The 22,813-nt window shown below is 38.3% G+C and overlaps 1 protein-coding gene across 1 annotated transcript; it reads right to left on the bottom strand.

Annotated features, from left to right (window-relative positions):
- Positions 1-2,194: 2,194 nt before the first annotated feature.
- LOC104498056 (guanylyl cyclase-activating protein 3-like) lies at positions 2,195-22,813 on the bottom strand. The gene is made up of 4 exons (XM_010141380.1): positions 22,619-22,813; positions 8,236-8,385; positions 5,417-5,504; positions 2,195-2,325 (listed from the first exon to the last, which is right to left on the bottom strand). Exons 1-4 carry the CDS (start codon positions 22,811-22,813, stop codon positions 2,195-2,197), a joined length of 564 nt encoding a protein of 187 aa, XP_010139682.1.

Here is a 22,813-nt window from a genome sequence, read left to right on the forward strand (position 1 = left end):
TAACTACACGGGTTCCTGCTAAATGATTTTAGATTAAATGTGGACAATGAGCATGTCAGCTACACCTTTAACATTTAGTCTAACAAAAAATGGCTAAAATTCCCTTATGTACATTGTTTTTTAATACCACACAACCCTTCTCTGGAATTGATAATTCACTTTACCTAATTATAGTTACACAGAAAAATCGGACATATTTAAATAAAAATACTCTCTTTAAAATCCCTTTATAGAAAACAGTGTACACAGATAGTAGTAGTTTTTCAAAGTTTGTAAGTTTATTAGTTGAAAAGCAAAAACCCAAATCACATCTGTTCCCCTACACCCAAGTTGCTTAGATGAGATCGTTTTATTTTAAATATTTTAAAGCCAATTCTGAACGACACCACCACCCTCATAGGTTCTAAATACAAAAGCGTTAGATTAAGAAAAGTGACTTTTTGAAGTCTGGGTGTAAGGAAGCTGACAGTGACAGTGAAACATTAATGTGTCAATGATGCATAAATACAAGAACTTGAAATTTGAACCACCAGCAATCTCATACGTCATTCTCTCTCATCTTTCTTTCTTTCTTTTTTTTAAAGGATGTAAAAGATTCAAATGTCAGAACTATAATGTCAAAACTGTTTATAATGTCAAGTGATGCATGTTGTATATTCTTCGTATTAAAGATCAAACCAGAACCTAGTTGCAGATGCTGTAGCACATTTTGTGCACAAATAGACACAGATTTGAAGTGAATTTGGAAGAATAACATCTTCATATTGAAGTATTAATAATTGTTTTATTCAACCTGCACTGATTTGTGCACAAATTTTTTTGCATATAGATGATGCTTCTAACAATAACTAATATTAGTGTGATGCCTGCAGGGCATTGTCAGCCGAGGAGAACTTGTTCTTATCATATAATGTAGTAATTTGATAAAATTTTTTGCAGACTTGAGAGAGAATCAACCCCATCAAAACCAGAGAGAACTATAACTTTCCCCTTGTACACAGTTCCATTTCAGGCCATAGAATTAATCTTTTTATTTATAAAGTAAGGTTGAGTTGGTTTTAGCCTAGTTTTCTAAGAAAATGAGACATATGTGATCATGCTATCTGCAAATGCCTTCCATGTACTACTAACAGCTGCCATGATCAGAGACAATTGCATCCAGTTTGAAAGAAGGTAGAAGTCTCGAGAAGACTAAATTGCTAAAAGCTCTTGCCTAGGTGTCTCGGCAGTGCAAAGATGCCAAACTAGTACTCCCTGTCAGGGAAAGGCAGGAGGAATTCTGCTGTCAAACAGTCTTGTTTGGCGGAAGCTAGCAGTCCCATCAACAGGAACTAGTCACGATACCACTTACCTTGTGTCTCATGCAGTCATAGCAAAGAGCCCAGTGAGATTGCATTGATTTGAAAAGGAGGAGATACAAGTCAAAAGACACAAATCTCTGGGAAAACAAAGTTCTTACAAAATGATTTGATTTTAGCTATTCTTTGAACATCTAATTTTACTCTACAAAGATAATAAAATTTCATTCCAGTGCATCTGTAGAGGGTTAATTTGAAAGAACAGTAGCTGAACCTTTCCAAAATCATCAAAACATCACATTATTTTAATTTATGGATGTAATAAAATCAAGAGCAGTAGACACCTTGTTAAGAAGGTTGCGCACCTCAGAAATACGAGGCTGACTGAGGTGTTTCCCAGAGAACCTGCTCCGATTTTGAGTACTGATTAGAGCAAATGTTAATGCAAACCAGGCTTCATTCTTAATTGATCTTAATTGATAGAACCCCGTGCTACCTAGAAGTTTTCATCCATACTTTAGATAGTAGGTCAAAGAGCCTGTGCTTAAAAGAAGAAATTTAATAGCTCTGTGTCTTCTAGAAAGGTTGCATTTTGCAGTATTTCCATTGTTTTATTGATTACTCTGAACGGTGTACCTAGAGATGGAAAAAGTTGTTTGTACTGCACTTTCTGTTACATGTAGGCAAAAGTTTGTATTCTGTGGTTGCCGCAGTCATTAGCAAGGAAAGATTAAAGAAAAAAAAAGAAGAGATATGGAGTCAAGAATGAAAATTGTCCTGGAGCAGGCTGCTTGTTATTGCCTGGGCAGGCTTTGACAACATCAAGCTCTCTGAATATATCAAATATTATCTTCCTTGAAATGATGACACAGATACCACGTCCATCACTGGATCCTTCAGACGCTGTGTCTCCTGCCGTTCTGTATGACTTTGAGTACGTTGGAAAGGTCAAAACTTTTTGTAATCAATTCCATTAGGTCCCCGTCTTTTTCCACGCCACTGATAAATTCTTCTAAAGTGAGTTCCCCTAAAAGGAAGTCAGATAATCCTTAGGAACTGAGAAACACAGAAATCACTCTCAATCCAGCACAAGGCCATTCATGACATATTGAATCCCCCAGGAAGGCTCCTCATGCTGTGCTGATAGGTAAAGGTAGGAAGAGTATTTGCTAATCTTTTCCCTCTTTGCATCGGATCCTAGAACTCAGACTCTTTTTTTTTTTTTTTTCTGTTGCAACAGGTCAAATACAGCTTTCACTGAAGTCTAAGACAACTATTAGTGCTCAGTATTTATGGTGACATAAATGTGTGAAAAAGGCCATTGGTGAAGCCTGTATCGAGGCTGAATTTAGATGTATGGACCAATTCTCAGTGAGCTAACTGGACTTTATCTTATAGCTGGTTTTAACAGAGATTAGGGTGTGATTTGCTGAGGATTACCAGGCGTACTCCCTATGTTGACTACTAGGATTATCTAGAGCCCTGATAAGATGTAGTAAAAAAAATCAGTTAAGTGGTTTGATTAGATAAATTCTTCCAAGCAACCGAAATGGTTATTTAAAGTGTGATTTTTTGGGGGCTCATGTCAAAATCAGGTAATACCTTGGAAGCTGCAAGACAGCTATAAAATCTCTTTTATTGAGGAGCAGGAAAATTATTTATCATTCTTCCTCTTTACCTGCTCTCTTCCCTGTCAGCAAAGGCAAAGGCCAGTGCTAGCCATGTGTCTGCTCGCATAGTACATAGGAGCATACACAGATCTCTTGATAGAAGTTATTCCGGTGATACTCTTTTTCTCTGAGAGAGGAAACAGAGCTTGGTTTTATAGGAAGAGCTTGATTCTTTCCTCCGAGAATGGTTTAAAGTTTCTTGTTAAAATCACAAAAGTGAATGATTTCTCACTGAAATGAGAAATGACAAGGGGTCAGGCAAAGAGGAAAACAGGTTGATGACTTAGCACCCTGGGGTGCCGGGGAGTAGCAATTCAAGTTGCCTGCATTTCTGGTGAACGCTTAGCTAGATGACTTTTGGCTGTTTCAGATTTAAGTACTCCCTGGAGGATTTTTTGAGTTTTGGTTTTGTTCATGGCAACCTTGGAAACTTCATCTAATGTGAAAAATGAAAATGATCAGCCTTTGAAAAATGCAAAAACCGCTTTCTAGCCAAGGGCAGTAAAGGCAGTTTACACTTTAGAAATATGAGTCCTCATTGCGTTGGTGTGCAGGCTTGCATACACACTATTGAAGTGGAAAGACTTCCTTTGACCAAAGTTCTGGCTCTTAGGCTTCAGTGAGAGGAGGAGGAGGACACTCTCTAGGGGCTGGCATGCAGTGCCCTGAGGACATTCACATCTCTCAACCCCAGTGGTCTTATATAATCATCCCAAGAACGGAGACAGAACAAGTCATCTCTGTGTATTTGTCTGCAATCTCCTGCTTTGCCACTCATCTGATCACTTCCCCAGATTTCTCCTTCTATCCCAGGCATCTCTTACTTCCCGCCTCCTTCCGTCTGTATTACCTTTGACTGAGGTCTTTGGGTGGGTGGTGTACCTGGAAGTGTCAGATGGACAGGCTACATCATGTTCCTGCTTATACAGGTCAGCTGGTCTTGAATTCCCTCGTCTTGATCCCAAGCTATCTATTTCAAAGTGCCAATACCAGAGTGCAAGCATGCAAAGCCCACTGCAGTTACCAGTTAAGATGTGGTTACACTGCTATGCTAGACTCATTGTGACTGTGAGGGTCTTAGATTTCCTTGAGCTAATGTAAATAAATTGCAAAGCCATCAGGAGAATTGTTTTAAAAATTGATCACTACAACCAGGAGATTATTTCTTGTATTTTGATGTGAGAAAGGACATTGGGACTTATTTGTCTATTTGCCCTTTTCTTTAATAAGAAGCTATAAGGTGTTAGCACAGTTTAAGCTAAACTTGGTAAAATTTGTCCCATTCCTCAGGTAGTCCTAGTCTTGCTGCTTTGCAGCTATTTAAAATATAACTGATGATGCAAAGCACTTTGAAATGGGAATATTATGAAAATAATTCTGAATAATTAATATTGTGGCATTTCATTGCTGAAGCATAAGACCCAGAGTTACTTTTTTCAGCTGATGGTCTGGCTCAGATACAATTATTACTTGCAGCAATATGATCAAAGCAGGGTCCAAAGTAAAAATAATCATAGAATTTGGGTTAGATTCTAAAATATGATTATATGTTATTTGGAGTCCTGTGATAATTTGCCTTCACCCAAAAGATGGGCCAAGCGGGTGGGGAAAAAATCCTCTGCAAGTTACTCACATGCATCTCATGGTTGCTGTTCATAGTTTGGTTGTATATTGCAAACAGCTTTTTTGAAAGTAACCTTAATACACCAAATAAGACCAGAAAAATGAACAAAAATAATGCTCAAAATTCCTGGCTGGGGACTGATCTTGCTCTGCAGTGCTTTCCTAATATTCCTAATTTGTCAGCAATTGCAGTTATGGATGTAAAACTTCATTGCCAGAGGAATAAGGATCCTTGTGATTAGAAGTATCAGGGAAGACATTCACATGTGACAATTTTCTATTACAAACAACTCTGAAGCTGTGAAATAAAGTTTTCATTTCCAAATGCAAGTCCCATTGGCTTAATCTAGCTATCTTGAGAAAAAACAGCAGCGTATGTCTTGGCACGTGTTAACGATCAGCCTTCAAGGGCCGTCCAGTATGCTGTCCAATCTTTAGAACATGCTAGAGCTTGTGCAACCACGCATCTTAATTGTTTTTCTTATCCATTTTAGATAGAATAAGCCAACACAAGTGCACTAAAAAAATACCTCGATCATGCTGTGATTTTGCTGTGCAGCCAGAGTACTTGCGATTTTGGATGAACACTGCAAGACCTCCATGTTTTAGCCCACATTGCATGTAATTCCTATGTTAGCTTAATTGAGTCAGTGAATTTACACTTCACTATAAAGCTGATATGGATAATAGGGGTAAAGAAGAACAGATTCAGGCTTTCAGTTTGTCTAAAACAGTCGGTTCTTCAGTAGTGTTTCCAACTTCTTGATCCCGTACTTCCTTATGGGGAAAAATTCACGCCAAGGCCAAGAAAACCTAAATTCTTACCATCATTGTTCACATCTATCTTCTGAAATATCATGTTTGTGAACTCTTCAGCAGTCATGCCGGTGCAGCCATTAATAGCCTGGATAGCCTGAAGGAAGAAATGCAGAAAGTTCTTTCAGACTTTTTTTCATCAAGTTATGGAAATAATACACTGGCAATTGCAGTAATTGTGATGCAGCTCTTTAGTTCACCAACCCTTTCAAAAATCGCTAAATAAATAGCTATTTCAAGTAAATCTTCAGTAATGAGGATTGGAAATTTAATTAACATAACACAGGCTGAAGATTACAGACTAATTTACATATCTCTGAAGGTCTTCTGAAACCATGTGGTACCTCTGCTCTGCAATACACTTTAGATTCCAGACCAGCATTTTTATCTTGCCCTAGATAGTTCTGTGTCTTCAGAGAGTGCCTTGTGGTCTGTGTGATTTAAAAATAGTATTATTTTTCACAGCTGAAAGCACATGACGAGAAAGCCTAAATAATTTCTCTATTAAGACATGTTTAACTTAGTAATCACAAATAAAGTCAGACCAGCAGTCCTGCAAGTTGGCAGAATTTACTTGTCCTTCAAAGAAACAAAGAAAACAAGAAGTCTCCCCTCTACTTTTTCTGTGGCAGGAGGACCCAATATTTGGAGTAAAGGTATAAATTAGTATTTTTTCAAAATTATGTGCCATTCACCGAGGCAATTATTTTTGCATTATGGTGATCATTTGGGTTAATAAAATAGGAGCCTCTATGTTAGTAGCCAGTGGTCCAGAAGCAATAAGTGCGTATTTACAGAGTTGGATTCAAACTCAATAGTCCAGTTAGTGACTGCGAAAATACATGTATATATATATTTATAAATACACATGCATTCATGTTTTATAATCGGGGTACTATAGAATTTGTTTTCCTACACCTGAATTATCTTGAGGTGAACCATATGGGCCAGTTGCTTCTTTCAGTATTACTGATATATTAGAACTTATTATATTTAAATAAAATGTAAGTTAAACCTACTTAGCATGGATTTCTTGAATCATGGAAATGATCCAAGATTGGATTCTTGACCATCACTGTCTTTGTTTACCTTGCACAAACAAATTCCAAAAGCTAGCGAGAATTTTATAAAAATAGATACATAACGTTTCTTGTGTTACTAATTCATACTTAGATACTTTTGGTTTTTTATATATGTGACCCTGCTGCAGTCTTCAGAATAAGGTTGTAACTCTGCCACAGTTAAATGTGTTGTAGAGCTAAGAGCAAAGCAGTGGTTTCTGAAGTATTTGAATCACTGACTACCACAAAATCACTTTAAATAATACATTAAAATAACTGGGCTGTTAAAAGGCACTGAGAGGGTGCATGGTTTTCTGGAAGGAATTTTGGTGGTTGATAATGATCTGCTGGTCCGAAGTTTGAATAGCTGTAGGGACAGATGAAGTTTTAATTGGACTTATGTGATTTAAATTAATGTCTCAGATATGACATATCTTTTTGGAAAAGCTCTTGTTTCTTGATGCTTAGTATAAGCAGGGAGCATGTATTTTTACTTTTGTTTAGAGCCCACCAATTTTAATCTAGGCTAGGTCAAATGACTGAGGCAAGTTGAGGTTAGGGTCCTTGTACTCCAAAAGAGAAGAAAACACACAGAGGTTTAAACTGGTTTTGAAACCAGGTAAGCTGGAAAAGAATTATTTTCATTAAAAGAATTCTCATTCTCTTTTCAGATAAAGCCAAGACAAAACACAGTCAGCTCATTGCCTCTGGGTGAAAAATGATGGAGAGTATATTCAGAAGAAAGATGTCATTAGTCTCAAATGAGGGGAAATCTGGGAGATGTGGCCTCTCCTTCTGCCTTTAGAAAGCTGCTCTTCAGAACATGATGCATCAACTTTATTTGCTTGACCCTGTGGTTCCATCTGGCTCCAGTTCCTTTTAATTTGGGCAGTGGTTCTTGAAAGTCTAACAGTGACTAGCCAGGCACAAGCAGTAACACAGAAACCAGGAAAAGAATATTCCTTGTTTATCATGGCATTAAAACCCTGTTTAGGTTTTATACTCCCTGCAGCAAAACCCGGATCTATAACGAATCCTGTATACTTAGGGAACAGTATTGAGGCATTCATATTTGCAACCTTTTGAATGAAAGCATCTGCTGAAGTGCAAAATATTGTTTCACTACAGTAAGTTGGAAAAATACGGAAATCATTTAAAAGGAAAGAATTACACTGCTTTGGTTTCATGGGTTTGAGTTGGACACATTTTCTGCAAAATTTCGTACAATATTTGTATCCAAATGATACCTCATGATTTAATGATAAATTTCCCCAGTTTAATATTAAAATAGGGGTAATGGCATTTGTAGTAAACAAATCTAAAAACCTTTCAAAAAAAACCCTGAAATATTTTTATGACATTTATATAGTTTCATGCAGCAAGTTCCATTTTAGAAGCCAGTTTTCCACAACAGACTTGCACAAACACTTTTAACCAGCTGTTTTATTCGTTATACTGCTTCAGTTCTGCACTGCCTTATGGTATAGTTTATCACAGTAATGTCTGTACTGTTTCTACAGTTTTTCACTTTCATTAAAGCATTATATTTATAGAACTGTGGCTTAAAGTAAAGTACTACTTAGATATGTTTACTTCAATAAGCAAGAAACCAATGGCAGCAGTGTCGCTAGCCAGAACAGTTCTGGTTTTACAACTGTAAGGCATTAGGTAAAGTACAGACAGTCCATTTACAACACATGACAAACCACCGTTTCAGAGGCAATGCACTATGTCACATGCTCATGCTATTGGTCAAAACTTGCTTACCGAGAATATGCTTAATAGTTCTTTTTTGTCAATACATCCATTTCCATCAGCGTCGTATAGCTTAAAATACCATTTCAATTTTTGGTCAATTTTCCCTCGTATAACCAAATTTATTGCAGCTATGAACTCCAAGAAGTCTATAAATCCATCCTAAGAGAGTGAGAGAAAAAAAATTTCAGAGAAACAGGTCATTAAGTACACTATAATACACACTGATTTATAAAGCACCTTAACATAGAAATTTCCTGATGTTTAAAAAAGGATGCACTCAGCTGGGAGCACCATAGGAAGGGGTGGTAACATAGACAGTTTTGATCTTCTCTGAAAGCTGGGGGCAGTGCGGATGGGGAGCAAATCTGGTCTGAGCAATTGTTATTGACATTTTTTGAGAAGAGAAAGTTTTGTAGTAGACTTCCACATGAAAAAAGGCGAGTTTGGGATATCTGGGTTGGTACTAATTAGATATCTACAATGGAGTTGCTTATCTTGGTATGGTACTGTAGAACTACAGATGATTTCTTGTGCAACATAGCTGTTCCCAGTGTTATTCATCTGAGTGATCAGGTAGGAAGTGTTGTACATGGTAGCTGATAACCTGGCATGAACCCCACATGCTGGGGTTTATCTATGTCAGGTCTCTGACTAATACATTTTGCATGGGATATGAAGACTTCAAGTCATAAACTAGTTGCTAAATAGTGAGAATTGGGGTATATTCATAGGGAAAGTGCATTTCAGATCAATTTAATTCCATGTTTTCTGCTTCATTCTCTGAAGCTACTGATGGAAACCTGTCAAGGACAGGCCTCCGTGGTCAGGTGGTCTAAGCTACTGTGACACTTCCCTCTGTTTCTATAAAAATGTGGTGAGGATGGAGGAAACAGTTGCTTAATTTGGAGAGTACTTGCTCCAACTCATTTGCGTATGAAAAGAATTAACAGCTGGTAAATTTAATCTGGTGATCTTTACACTGGCCAGAACCCAGTTGGAAAGACTGTCATCAGTTTCAGATGGCCTGTGATTGAGAAGAGAAGGTTGGATGAGTATCTAGTAGCTTTAGCATATTACTTATTATCATATATCAAGATGCATCTTGCCAGTTAAGGTTTTGCAATCAGCAGGCATTAATCTGTCCTCGAGACTGTAGTAGTAAATGAAGTCCTGTAAAGGTGTGGTGCAACTCATTGCCATACTTGTTGTGCTTGTTTTGATTTCTGAGAAAAGCTGTTTGTCAGAGTGGCACCTAAGGCTAAATCCAGTGGTTCAAACACACTGGATTCAATGTACAAGCAGAAATGCTGCATGCAAACTTGTGCAGACCGGCCATTGCTCCACAGACCCTCTCTGCAGATTCTGCTATGGTTGCTGGATTTACTCTAATTGCAGTTACGGCAAATGCAGCAAAGACAAAAGTACCATTCAACCACTGTGTGGGATTAAATGTAATTTGGCAGTAACTGCAGGTAGTTCTCAAACAAGATAAGGCCCAGTATTAAAAGCAGATGCTTTACCAAAAAGCTGATACATCATGTACCACAAACATTATGCTTCTTTTTGGCATACCAGCATGAATTTCAGTTTTGTAAGTATTATTTCAAGAAGCATCTCATCAAGTATTTCACTGGACAGCAAGGTTGATTTTGCTGATAACATTTCCATCACCTGATTTGGTAGGTCTGTTAAGAACATGGTTAGATGTATTTCACATTGCTGCTTTTTTTACTGACTTTCGTACTACTTATTGAAACTACAGATTAATTTTAGGCTTGCTGGATGTCCATGACCAGTTTGATTTTCCTCTTTCTCTCTTACATTTCACTTCGTTTGCTTACTTCCTATGCCTTCACGTTGCTGTTGTTACTCTGACAAAATATCAGAAATTTTGACAATGTAATAATCAACTTAATGTATTTGGGTATGTACTTCTGATCTGGTGTATCGTTTGGCCTGTCCCAAGCAAGAAGAGACTGAAGGCCAAGGTTAAAAAACTCTCACCTCTGAAAAAACACCTGAGAGAAATTGTAGTTGCCCAGAAAGCCCCAGCCACATTCTGTAGACATGCAAAGACCACCAGCAATGTTAATCTTAGCAGCCCATGCGCCAGCAATAGAAATACTGAGAAGGTAGACATGTTTATCTACACAATGTAGAACCAGAAGCATTGTGCAAAAGCATTGATGAGAAATGTGCTGATTTTCCTTTCTACACCAAAACCATACACTGTAGGTAGAAAAGAAAACATTTATGTGATGCAGCAGGCTAAGGCGATCTTGTTATGCGTATACAGAGCTTACTCAGAGAAATACTGTGCTTTTTACAGTAGTATCCAAGAGCCTCAGAATAGTACATTAAATAAAGAAAAAATCCTAACAGTTACCTATGAAGATCAGCCTGTGGTTCTGTGAGTATGACAATAATGTGATACACGTGTTTTGATGTTATTAAAAGAATGCTGCTGTGCTGTTTGACCCATCTGTTGTTCTATAACTATTCATAATACAAGTATCTAGGTAGGTCCTTGCAAGTCTCCAGGCTCTGTAAAACTTCACTTTGTGCAGCTCACACAATAAAGTATCTGTTGCTCATTAGGAAGGAAGTCAGTAATTCTCAAGCAAAGGTCTACCATAAAAATAACAAAATAAATAATAATAAAATAGAATTAAAAAAATAACCCCAACAACATATTAAGCAGAGCTGATTACCAGTGGTGGAAGATATGAATAATTTATTTCTGGTGCTTTACTGTGTTATTCCAAAGGGCAAATTTCTACTATTTTTATTAAACGGAGTTAATGTGGGCGAAGCCTGTTTATTTGGTAGCTTAAGATACTGAACAGTTTTTGGGGATGGATGCATTTCTTGTATGTGAAGGCTTATTTTCTGTGTCTGTATGGTGCTGACCTTGCCTGCCTTGGCTGCAGCACATTACACTGGGATACCATGGGCATCTGGAGGGAGAGTGAAGTCCTGCTCCCTTCCCTGCCTGCATGGGCAGCGCCAGCTGGGGTGGTGTTTCTGAGGATTGAGCCAGAGAGACGTCAAAATAATGAGTTCAAAACTTCTATTACATGCCCCAAAGTCTTCTGGACTTTCTGCTTAGCACAGCAGATGTAATAAAAATATATACTTTTTTTAGTCTTCTAATAGATTTACCAGATGAACTAGAAGCTTAAGGATGCATTATGGTTGTGCATATGTTTGTGCTCTTTGATGCTTTGTTTTTGTAACTTGCTTTGCTTTCTCTGATAAGTGATTTTTTTGAGCCGCTTGAAACAGTTTGATTCACGAAACAAAGACAAAAGAAGGCTCTGAAACTGGAAGGAGAATTTGCTGATGATATAAAATTGGTCCTCATGGTCCTGAGGGCACCACCAGCCCTGGCTGCCCCCGCGCAGGGCCCAGGACCCATTCCAGTTGTTCGTTACTTACTGGATCTCCTCAGGAGAAGGCAAGTTAATTTTATCTTTTTATGAGATGTTTTTGCTTCAAAATGTCAGCCTGCGTGGAGTTGCTGGAGGCTGCTCACTTTTGTTTGGTGAAGGTAGGGATGTGTGTCCTGTGAGGGCAAAGGCGGGCAGTAACGACCTGTAGCATTACACAACAACAATTAATACCCCATCCCTGGAGGCGTAGAAGGGCATTATCCTTTGGTTCCCGGAATAGCATTGTTAATCTTCTCAGGTCCTTAAAACACTCTCATGGCTTCAAACTATTTGAACACAGATTAAAAATATTTGACTTGTCAGCTATGAATACACAGCTGACCTTGAACGGCACTGTAATTTAAAAGTTGGGCCAGAATGGTCTGAACTCAGTATTTTGCCTGCCTACCTCTTACCTGAGAGTGATTTCCTAGCTGCGCTAGGAAATCCAGTACTACTGGAATAGTCAACCATCTCCTGTCACATACCACAGCTATGCGTGAGGAAAGGGCTAATTTCTGATCCTGCAAAACCCTACAATGAGTGAACTCATTGTCTTGGAGCACTGAGAACTCTACCAAGAGTCTATATACAATAAGCAGTGTCTTACTTCCAAAATTTGCTCCTGAAAATTCTCTAAACTCAACCTGGCACCAGGAGAATAGCTCAACGGGCTTCATCAGGATTAACAAGTGTGCAAATATAGACAGTCTAGGTATCTCAAACCTAGGGCTTAGGACATTAAGCCACCTTCCCCCCACCACTCCCTGTCTTTCAGAATACTACTTAAACCTCATAAGGCTGGGGAGGAGGGGAGGAGGCACAAGGCAAACAGCAGATTACAACAGCTCAGAATAACTGTGAAATTTGTAGTTAATCCTATGTGCTTCTTTCTTTCTAGATCCCATTTCAAACATAGCACTGCTGGCTCCAACCTCAGAAATCTAAAAGAGGATTCATTCAGCTCCATTTCATCTTCCTCCATTTCCTTGCTTTCTTTTTGCTTGTGAAGACTTGCAGTTGTTTCTCAAAAGTTGTATATGCATTGTTGAAAGAACAGAGTTACTCATGACTGTATTGCTTTGACACGTCCCTGAGGTCTGATACTGAAGTATGAGGCCTGGAGAGAGCGCCAGATCCCCTACAATCTATGGCCAGAATCATGTTTCCTAAGTAAATAAAGTTGACATTTGTCATAGGATGGGAGGAGACTCTTGGCAAGCAAAGACTATTAGATAAGGATGAAGAACGAAGTGGAGAATTAGGAGCTACAGATTGTTAAGTGGTTTTGTGATAATTGCATACCTGCTGTTACATAAAGAGACAAGGCTGTATGGACCAGGCTGTTACACAAGGTTCTGCTTCGCCCAGATGAAGAGGACTTGTGAGATTTAGGGTCTTAGAAAATACCAGGGCCTTTGTCGGAGGAGTTGGAAATACAGAGCCAGCTATTTGTCCTAGCTCTCAGGTTTCTAGGTTACCCTGGTAAAATCTGTTGAAATCCAAAATGTTATAAAAAACAATTTTATTTCTTCAAAATGAACAACTACCCCCTAACTCCCTGCAATCACTCACAATTTTATTTCAAGATTGCTGAAGGAGCATGGAGACAGGAAAATCACCAAGGCTTCCTACTGGGTCCTGTGGTCAGCCTGCACCACGGCAGAGCCCAGGATGGCTGCACTGAAGGAAAGCTTGTGGGATCTAGCTCTCTGCCATCATTTCCTGGATAGTGGGGTTCAGCTTCCTGCATCCCTAATTTTGAGCCATTGCCTGTGCCTTCAGAAACATCTTTCTCAGCTTAAAGCAGGAGGCAAGAGAGAAAACTAAAACATGCAGCCATAACCACATAATGCATTTTGCAGCAAATTTCTTACTGACAATTCAAGCAAATTTTTCTTGTTTGCCAGGAATGTAGCAGAACAAATCTCCAGGAAAAGTGCTTTGAAGATGTAAAACATACATGTCTTCTAGTGGCAAAGATGCTCTTTTTGGTAGATTATCTCAGGTGCTTGTAAGTAACATTTTTAGGAATTAAGGTCTCAAGTATGCAAGAAGGTTCTTAGGAGTTAAACATGTATACTATAATTTCCAAAACTACTTGGTACCTGATAAGAGACCTCAGGGAAGGAAAAGGTTAATACTCTCTACCTGCTTTATCTAGTAGGCATTTTTTATTTCTGTAAAAAATGGTAGATTATAGATAGTGTTTTGTCACAAAAAAGCAGTTACCAGTTTATTATTACACGAGTTTGTAGCCCAGTTAGTCAAAACAGGTAATCCAATTTCTGCTGCATTTCTTCTGCAGTTACTGTTTCCAAAGTGTGGTTCACCATCACCGTGACTGACAAATCATGATTGCATATGTTCAGATGTTTCAAAGCAACACTTAAATAGTAAAGGGGAAAAAGAAGAAAATGTAAACCTGGAGTAGCCTCTAACTGCTCTATTCATAATTAATGAAGAAATAATAAGAAAAAAAAGACAGTTGCATTTAAAAAAAAATACTTGTAATTTCTTTAAAAAAAGAAGCAGAAGCCTGAACAGTTTCTCATTAAAATTGCTTTCTCTTTTGTCTACAACACAATTTAACAAGTGGTATTTAAAAGTAATTATGATTAATTGTACTAAGTTAATCTTCATTGCCTATTCACATAATGTGACAAAATTACAGTGTTACCTGGTAATGTAGCAATGTGCTCCAAGCGCTTTCTAAGCTCAGTGAAAGGTACAAGAATATATGTTAATTTGTTTACACTTAAATGATATTTTCAGTGAAACCCTACATATGTCAGGAAAGTGTAATTGCTTCAGTTTGATGTGTAATTTTGGTCACAGAGTAACTGCAGAGGAAACAACTCTAAATCTTTTGTTTTCAAAACAGCTGGGGAGTGTAGGAACTGAGGTGCTGCAGCTCAGTGAAAGACTGCGTAGACGATAAAGATTATTTTTAAAGGAAATCAAACTTCATTCTTTCACTTTTCTCCCTTTCTATACTGACTCACATTGAGTTTTGCTATATTTGTTTCTGCAGGACATTCAATAAAAGTGTATGTGACACAAATTTAATCCATATTAAAGAAAAAAACGTTAAGCCAAAGAATCACTTGACCAAACCACTAAGTACTTTTCCCACTGATTCCTCTGTGTCCAGTCCAGTGATTCATTTTCTGTAGGTCTCTTGTACAGCACGGTTGGCATTGCGGCATCATACAGGACTGGTGCCTGGACTGTCTTAACTGGTGGATCTCAGATGCTGGGTCCTAGCGTGAAAGAGGACTCCTGACAGCCAGCTGCCAAAGCGCTGGTGGGTGTAATACATCTGGCCTTGCACCATGCACAGAGTGTGTCTTTGGTCTGAGCATGATCTGCAGTGTGATAGACCTACTGCCCACGTGCAGCAGATCTCTACTGCAAATGCAGTGAGCCTGGACACACTGTGGACAGATGGCAAGGAAGGTGCTATTCAGTGAGGTCAGGACCCATCATGGTGTACGCTGTGAGTACTGCGGCTCCATCACATAGCTTTATCCAACCCAGCTAAGCATCAAGACTGCAATGCAAGGAAAATTTAACTGGAATATTACTTAATAGGACTTGCTTAAATGAATAGTTTGAAATATTGTTTTTAAAGGGAAAATTTCTTGGACATTCAGATAACCCTTTTTGAAACAAAAAAAAAAAAGGCACTGAATTCTGCAATGCTGTAATAGAAATCTGAGACAGCTCTCACTTTGCATGGAATATTCAAGAATAAGCCTTCCACTCTTGGTGGTGCTGCACCACTACTGGGGAGTTACTTGTGGTCTAAAACTTTTAGATCTTAACTCACACCATTGGATCCTATAGTCAAGATTTCAACTGTACTGACATTAAGCAAGTGATGATTTAAATGATAGTGCTAATGTAGGCTTTTAGCTGGTCATGACGTTATTATAGCATAGGTAAATACTATCACAGCAGTAAGTCCTGTGCCAAACAACTAGAAGACAAAGTTAAGATTGTGAAATGGCACCAATAAATGTATGCAGTCCTTACAAAGTAATAGATCCATTTTTGGAATCAATATGTAAAATTGGATGTAAAAAAATTCTGGAGGTACTTAAGAAGTAGAACAAAGGCATTCTTTAAGACAGTCTATAAACAGAGTAGCATTTCATGGGACCAGGTGAAATATTTGTAGAACACAGTTTCGTAACATTTTCTGTAAGGGTACTGTACCTTTAAAAGGCACTTAGGGATGCTGATAAAAATGATACAACTACAATTCCTTGCACACAACAAAGCATAATTTAACCTCCTCCTTATTTACAGTAATCAGGCTACTTTACATTTGAGACAATTTTATGCAACTTTACTCCAGGTTAAGGAGAAGCAAATGGCTTGGCTTTGTTGTTTTTGTTGAATTGTGTCTGAAACTAATGGGAAAAGGATTTGTATGTATACATGTCAAATCCAAAAAATCTGACTATTTCAGGAAGCAAGAGCTGTATATTTTTGTTACATAGGACAGATAATTCTTTCTGACTAAAAGATATCTTGATTCTTATTTTCTTCTAGCTCTTGGTTTAGAAGCTGATTGTTTAATTTTTTGACATGCAGGCTTTTATTGCTGAGTCTATGATGTGGCAGCTATAACTGTCATGAAAAGAAAATTAGTTTTCTAAGTATTTCTTGTTGTGGAGACTGATTAGAGGTGATTGTGAGAGTGAAAAAGGGTTTGCCTCCATCACTTGTCAGCATCGTGCAAAGTATGAGAAGTGAAGGGAAACTCTTATTCTTCAGGGAAAAAAAAGTAGCCTGAGATTTAGTTTACGTTGCTATGTAGTCATTTTGACACACAACAATGTTCTATTGAAGTAATGCATTCTTGCATTTCTTATTATCTGTTCTACATCAAACAGTCTGTTTTAACTAACTTCTTTAGATTTTAAAATGGATTCCTTGTAAAGTCTTTTTTATAGTTCTAATTTGCATAATGATGTCAGATTAACTCTAGTTTATCAAAGAACTGCTTTAAATTTTAAATGAAAAAGCACAAACTGGAAAGGTGATTAAAGGTTGATATCAGCTGGTGACTCCATATCTAAACGTTTCTGAAACTCTTTGCTGTGCACTTGCCAACTTTATCTCTGCATAAGAAGTGTAGCAGAAAATAGTGTTTGCTGTTGAAGACTATCCAATTCTTTATAAAATGTTAACAGAAAATCCTTGAACTCGCATAATTTTCCTTTGGTGCCGCATACCTATTAATCTTCTTTAGTCCTCACAGTATTTCCTACCTTTTAAAATCCCATTTTCTGACAAAGCAATAGACACTTATTCCTATTGCTGATTTCAGTTAATGCCAAAATAAGCAATAAGACAACTACAACAGCAGCATCCAGTTTTCAGTACATTGCTTCACATGTTAAATGGCTATGCAAATTTTGTCCTTCACAGGTCATAAGAACCCAATCAATCAGTGCTCAATTTTTATTTTTACTGGTGGCAAAACCTTCCTGCAAGTGAGTGGAAGCGATGATTGTTATCTGGGTTTCTGGTTCAAAGAAGGAAGATTTTTTAGAATTAGTGTTAAATACCAGCAGTGCTGATTATAGAATGTTCCCTTAGTTCTGTTTAAGAGCAACTAACACTTCCAATATATTATGGATACAGCAGACATTATTTTTCTAGATACTCTCTCTCCTTTAATGTTGGTGTAACCTCATTTTGAAGAATATAATCTGCCTGAAATATGATACATATTCTCACAGAAAGCCAAACATACACCAGTATACTTGGCAACTACTGAAGCATTTTAGATAAACGTAACGGTTTCCTCTCTAAAATTCATCAGTAGGCTGTGTGAACTAGGACTGCATGACAGTTATGCGTGCACTGAGATGCAGAGAGAATGAAAAAGCAGGAGGTATTTAGCTTACTTGTATTTGGTTGCAGCTTTTTCAGTTTTGTATTACAAATAGCTTAAGGGTGGGGAAGACTGAGGTCATTTTAGGAAAAATAAATAATAAAGGGAATAAAGGGAATCTTTTAAAACATTAACTCAGTTGCCCTTGTGTTTTAATTAAAGCATTATGTTTAAAGGCTTTCATTGGAAAGCTGTGGCAAAAGATAAACCCACCATGTATTACACTGCCAATGCCATTGTATAAATAATGCTTGCAAGTATTAATGTGTGAGCCATGAATAAAATGTTTGCTTAAATGGTACCTCCTGGACTCCTTGTGATAATCTCAAGGAAAGTTAACTTTGCAATTACAGTTCTGAACGTTCAGCATGTTTATTGTTCACTGAAACTAACAATAATGAAGAACAACTTTCATATTTAGGAAACATGTAAAAATTAAAGGCATCTGATACTTGGTGTATAAAGTCATTTAATTATGAAGCAGATGGTGGTCTGCACAAGAGACACACTGGAAGTAGTTAGCATTTATTTGGTATGTTCCTGAGAAGAAAACTTCTAGGAGATAGCCTATGTCACTAAACTCTAAAGCAACAGGCACTGATTGGAAATAACTTTGATACTTTGAGCAGGTACACTCTGTCAAAGCAGAGGTGTGAATACCTGTACTCTGCCATGTATAAACACACACAATAACTGAGTCCAAGAAGCCACAGCATAGCCACAGTAGCTTTGTCTCTTTGGTACAGTAAATTAGTGCAATGCTCTGAGTTTAGATGGTCTGCCTGCTGCAAGACCAGAGGTAACCTCAGTCTCTACATGACGTTGAATTTTGCTTTGAAGGTGTACTCCTTGCTGTTGTACAGCCACTCGCCATAGTCATTTCCATGAGTGGGGAACTGAACTACTCTGTTATCTCCAAGCTAAAGAATGGTAAGGTTTGGCTTGCAACCTCTTGGTTTTTGTATGGATGACTTGAGTGAAACAAGCTTTGACTAGGCTTTCAAGCTAACACGAATTGTAAAAAAACCCACCCCTGCCACACTGACATAATTTCTTTTTTGACTGGCAAGTTTACTAGAAAGTTGTTCTTTTAAAATGGAAATCCTAGGTAGGAGAAGGGTGTCTGTAGCAGACATCAGCTGGAAGCAGCAAGGCTAACAAGGAGGTGAAATGCAATTCACAACTGTAATTACCACCCCCTCCCCAAGTCCCACTGGCATCCTATGAGATTAACATTCCATGCCTTACCTGGCAGAGTTTTTAAACTCAGCATACATGAAACACGGGGAAGAAGGTCTATGTGCCTTTTAAGAGTGTTTTATCATCTTATTCTATCATAGAATACCTCCAAGCATGGGCGACCCTAACTTTTTTCAGGAAGCACTAGGCTGCTATAATTGAAATTGTAGATTAATCTATCACAGGCTTTAACACTTAAGCGCAGCTTTCTGATCAGATTCCTATTTGTGAGAAAACAGAAGCCAGCGTGAGAAAAATATATTTTACACTGAGAGCAGAAGACCTTATTAAATGACTGAAGTTTTCCAGAATTAGTTTCTTTAGATTTAGATCAACTGTAAACTAGTCCTCAACTACATGCTTTTATATATAAGCTTTGACAATAGAACTCATAGCAATTTTGAACTGCAAAAGCCCCACTATTAAACCATGGTGTTTTCTGACTACAAAAAGTTAGATAAGGGAAAAATCAGATCATATATCTATAAAAGTCATCTGAGGAAGCATAGGAAAAGGTTAAAGTTTGCTTAGCTGTGTAGCTAAACAGCAGTTCTATATAAAGGGTGCTATTAAAAGAAAGGAAATAAACAATTGATACCATGAAGTTTTGTATACTTCACCACTCGCTGGTATAATGGCCCCTTTATTAGAAAGCAACAACCAGACAAGAATACAATCACAAAGGAAATAAAATTTTGTTCTACAAACCTGAGAAGTTGTGAAGTACTGAAGGAAACTGAATGTAAGCAAAAACTTGAATGTCAAAATTATATCTGAATTCATGTATTATGCACACAACCACTTGCATCCGTTAACTTCTGTAGCTTGGATATGAAAGATTAACCTCTTTAATATTGTACAGCGCTTAAATGTTCTATATAATGTCATGGAAGGATAATGACCCCTTATTTGTACAATCATAGCTACCATTTGAGAGCCCACAATATGATACTCCCAGTCAGCCATCCTTGATCACTCTTCACACATCTGTGCTTAACTAAAAGCACTTTTCAGGATCAAAATCTATTCTGCCAAAACCCTGAGGAGGAAGAAAAGCTGTATAAAAGGTATAGGACAAAAAATAAGCAGATGAGATCCTCTTATTTTACCTCATCAATAACATACAATGTTTCTTTCTCCTGCCCTGAGAGGCTGGTCTGTTGCCACTTTATCCCCAACCACATAAAAAGCATTATAACCGTGCACTTGAAAAAAATGTTTGATTGATGCTTCTTATTTCTAAAAATATACCTTAAAAATAGTGGTCACTATTCTTGGTAATAAAGAAAGAAAATATAATTAAACTTATGAAAACAGAGTCCTGAATAGACATTAAAATACAACAAAACTGTAAAGCTCTGTAAAAAGTTGTCATGGGCTCAGGATATAAATCCTACATCTTAAATTGTTCCTTTCCATTTTTATTCTGAATAAAAATCTCTGCTGGTCTCAAATATGCTAAATAAAATCTCAAAGATTTAGTTTTGTTTGCCTGTCATCCTTCCCTAGCAACACTGGACCTTTCAATACCTAGCACACCTTTACAAATGCTCACAGGCTAGTGATCAGCATAGATTTCTGAACTTTGCTGCACTCTAGCTTGATTCCCAGCTGCCATTTAATACCCATTCCTCTACTTTGCTTTTCTGTTGTGATTTTTAAAATTTTTTTCCCCCTCAATTTTCTTTTAGTTTGGAAGCTAATCTACAGGTTAGGATTGCCTTGCTGTAACCACAGCTCAACTTCACATTACACAGAGACCTGAAATTTTCAGCAAACCTAAGTATGAACACCTTAAAAAAATAACAGTATCTGTAGGTGCTGGAAAAGGTGCTATGCCAAGATCCTCCAAGAGGTGGTCAAGGATGACAATCTCTGTCAATGGCCACACATGTGATAGTTTGGAAAAATCCTTAGCTGTGAAGGCTGGCAAATGAATAGATTTTCTCTGCTTCAGTGGCCCAGTCCCAGCTTGGCAGATGGTTTGGTGTTGCTGCTGGCGCTGGACACACACGGCCTTCTCTGGTGGAGGGACTGCTGTTCCAACCGCCCCCAGTTTGCTGTAATCAAGCAGGCCACCCCTCATTGTTCTGGTGTGTGTGACCCCAAGCATTACAAAATAGACATGGGAGAAGACAGCAAGGGGAAATGCTTTCTCTTGTATTGACTATACAGTCATACGCTGCTGTGCCCCAGGGATGCACTCCTGACAGCTGTGGTGGGCAGGAGGAATATGATGGGTGATGAAGCAGTTCTTCTGTGAGACTGAATTCCTGCTCATTGCCCTGCTTTTTTCATTCTTTAGCCTTGATTGATCTTGGTTCATCTGAGGAAGATGAAGATGAAGGCAACGATAAGGTAAGTTTCAGAAAGATGCGGCAAGAAAGTTCCTGGTAAAAGAAGGAGTTCAGTCACACAGATGAAGCAGCTGAGATCTTCCAGGATGGTGATGCCGAAAGCCATCCTGAAAAGACAGTATGTTCTCCAGCTGGCAATCATGGTGCAACTCCTCCTTCCTCTCTGTCTTTCACACTGTACATACTGTCTCTCTGTGTTCAAAACATATATATTGAATACCCCCAAGCATCTGCCCTCTACTTCTTACAGGAAGAGTTGCTTTGCTGTTTGACAGTTTGACTGCTTTGTATACAAGAGTGATTATAGCCTGCAGAGCAGGGTGACACAAATCTGAAGCACCAGACAGAGAAGCAACAATTAGCAGAGGGTTCCCATTTTGTTTTAATTGTGTTTGTCCAATGCCACAGCAACTAAAGGTGAGCAAATGCACTTTCTGAAATCTGCTTTTATTCCACTCTCCTCACTTTTACATTAATCCAGAGTCTGAAGGTCTCACAAATCTGAAGGTAGCACAATTCTGCAGAGCATGTGCTGACAGGCAGTGCCCTGGGACAATCCAGCATTGCAGTGAGTGGAGGGCTCAAGGTGGCCAGCTCCAGGACCTTGAGAGCACGTGGCAGGACTCAAGACAGACTAGAAAACAGAAAACAGCCCACACTTGTCTGCCAGTCTGTCAGCTCTTAGATCCTCTGATGCCTTTTGCCCTCTCCCTCCACTACCACACAGTCTAAGGTCTTCTACACCTAGTAAAAGATGCTACACGCAAGTAGGAAATGACCATGTCTTTGGCCTTGTCTGTATGCCTAAGGAAAATACATATTGTCTGTCTGGGAGCCAGTTACATTACAGAGAGCTGATTGCAACCACGAGAAGTTATTGCAGTAGCAGGGAGGCTAAATTGGAAATGTAGCCTGGAGAAGCTGCTTGATGTCTTCATTTGGTACTCTGTTCAGTCTTGTAACTTGGGCACTCTGTGTGATCTCCTCATCTGACTTACATTTTCCTCTCTGCCACCAGTTCAATACAGTACTTTGTGCAAATCTATTTATCTACTCTGCATTTCATCATCGGTTAAGTGCAAATCATATTTTCCCCTCTATGTCTAATATTGTTTTAAAAACTTATTAACTTTGTATTTGAGTATACCAATATTTTCACATGCTTATAAACAAACTTAGGATAAGCAAATGATAGAAAAATAACCAGTGAACTGCAAATTGCATCTCATTTTCAGAACTGTTTCTTGACAATTTTTAAGTGCCCCTGGAAAGTACTAACAAGAGTCCTACTCAAAGCCCTCAGTGCACATTCCACTTCTTCACCTCTAGTGCACCACCATGGCACCCCTGTCCGCAATAGCAGTTTTGTGAGCAGAACGCAAAGATCCTGCAGGCTACGACTCACAAACAAAACAATAGTACGAGATTAAAGAAATAAAGAAAAGAAGGTTTACCTGGTTCAGATCAAAGATATCAAACACTCTTTTAATGTATAAATCTCCCTGTGGATCCAGCCCTTGCAGTCCCAGGAGTTTCTTGAATTCATGCAGACTAAGCTGCCCAGATGGGCATTCTCTCATAAATTTGCTGTAATAATGGTGCATCTCTGGGATAGGGTCATCACCTGGTGACGATTCATTGGCGCCCAT

This window comes from Buceros rhinoceros, unplaced genomic scaffold, assembly GCF_000710305.1.
Source record: "Buceros rhinoceros silvestris isolate BGI_N320 unplaced genomic scaffold, ASM71030v1 scaffold3418, whole genome shotgun sequence".
NCBI lineage: Eukaryota > Metazoa > Chordata > Aves > Bucerotiformes > Bucerotidae > Buceros > Buceros rhinoceros.

What these genes read in the sequence shown, in the direction of transcription:
- LOC104498056 (XM_010141380.1), bottom strand. Translation starts at nt 22,813, where the DNA reads ATGGGCGCCAATGAATCGTCACCAGGTGATGACCCTATCCCAGAGATG. An exon ending in AACTATTAAGCATATTCTCG is followed by an intron (nt 5,505 to 8,235) that starts GTAAGCAAGTTT and finishes TTCTTCCTTCAG; the next exon opens with GCTATCCAGGCTATTAATGG. An exon ending in GATAGATGTGAACAATGATG is followed by an intron (nt 2,326 to 5,416) that starts GTAAGAATTTAG and finishes ACTTCCTTTTAG; the next exon opens with GGGAACTCACTTTAGAAGAA.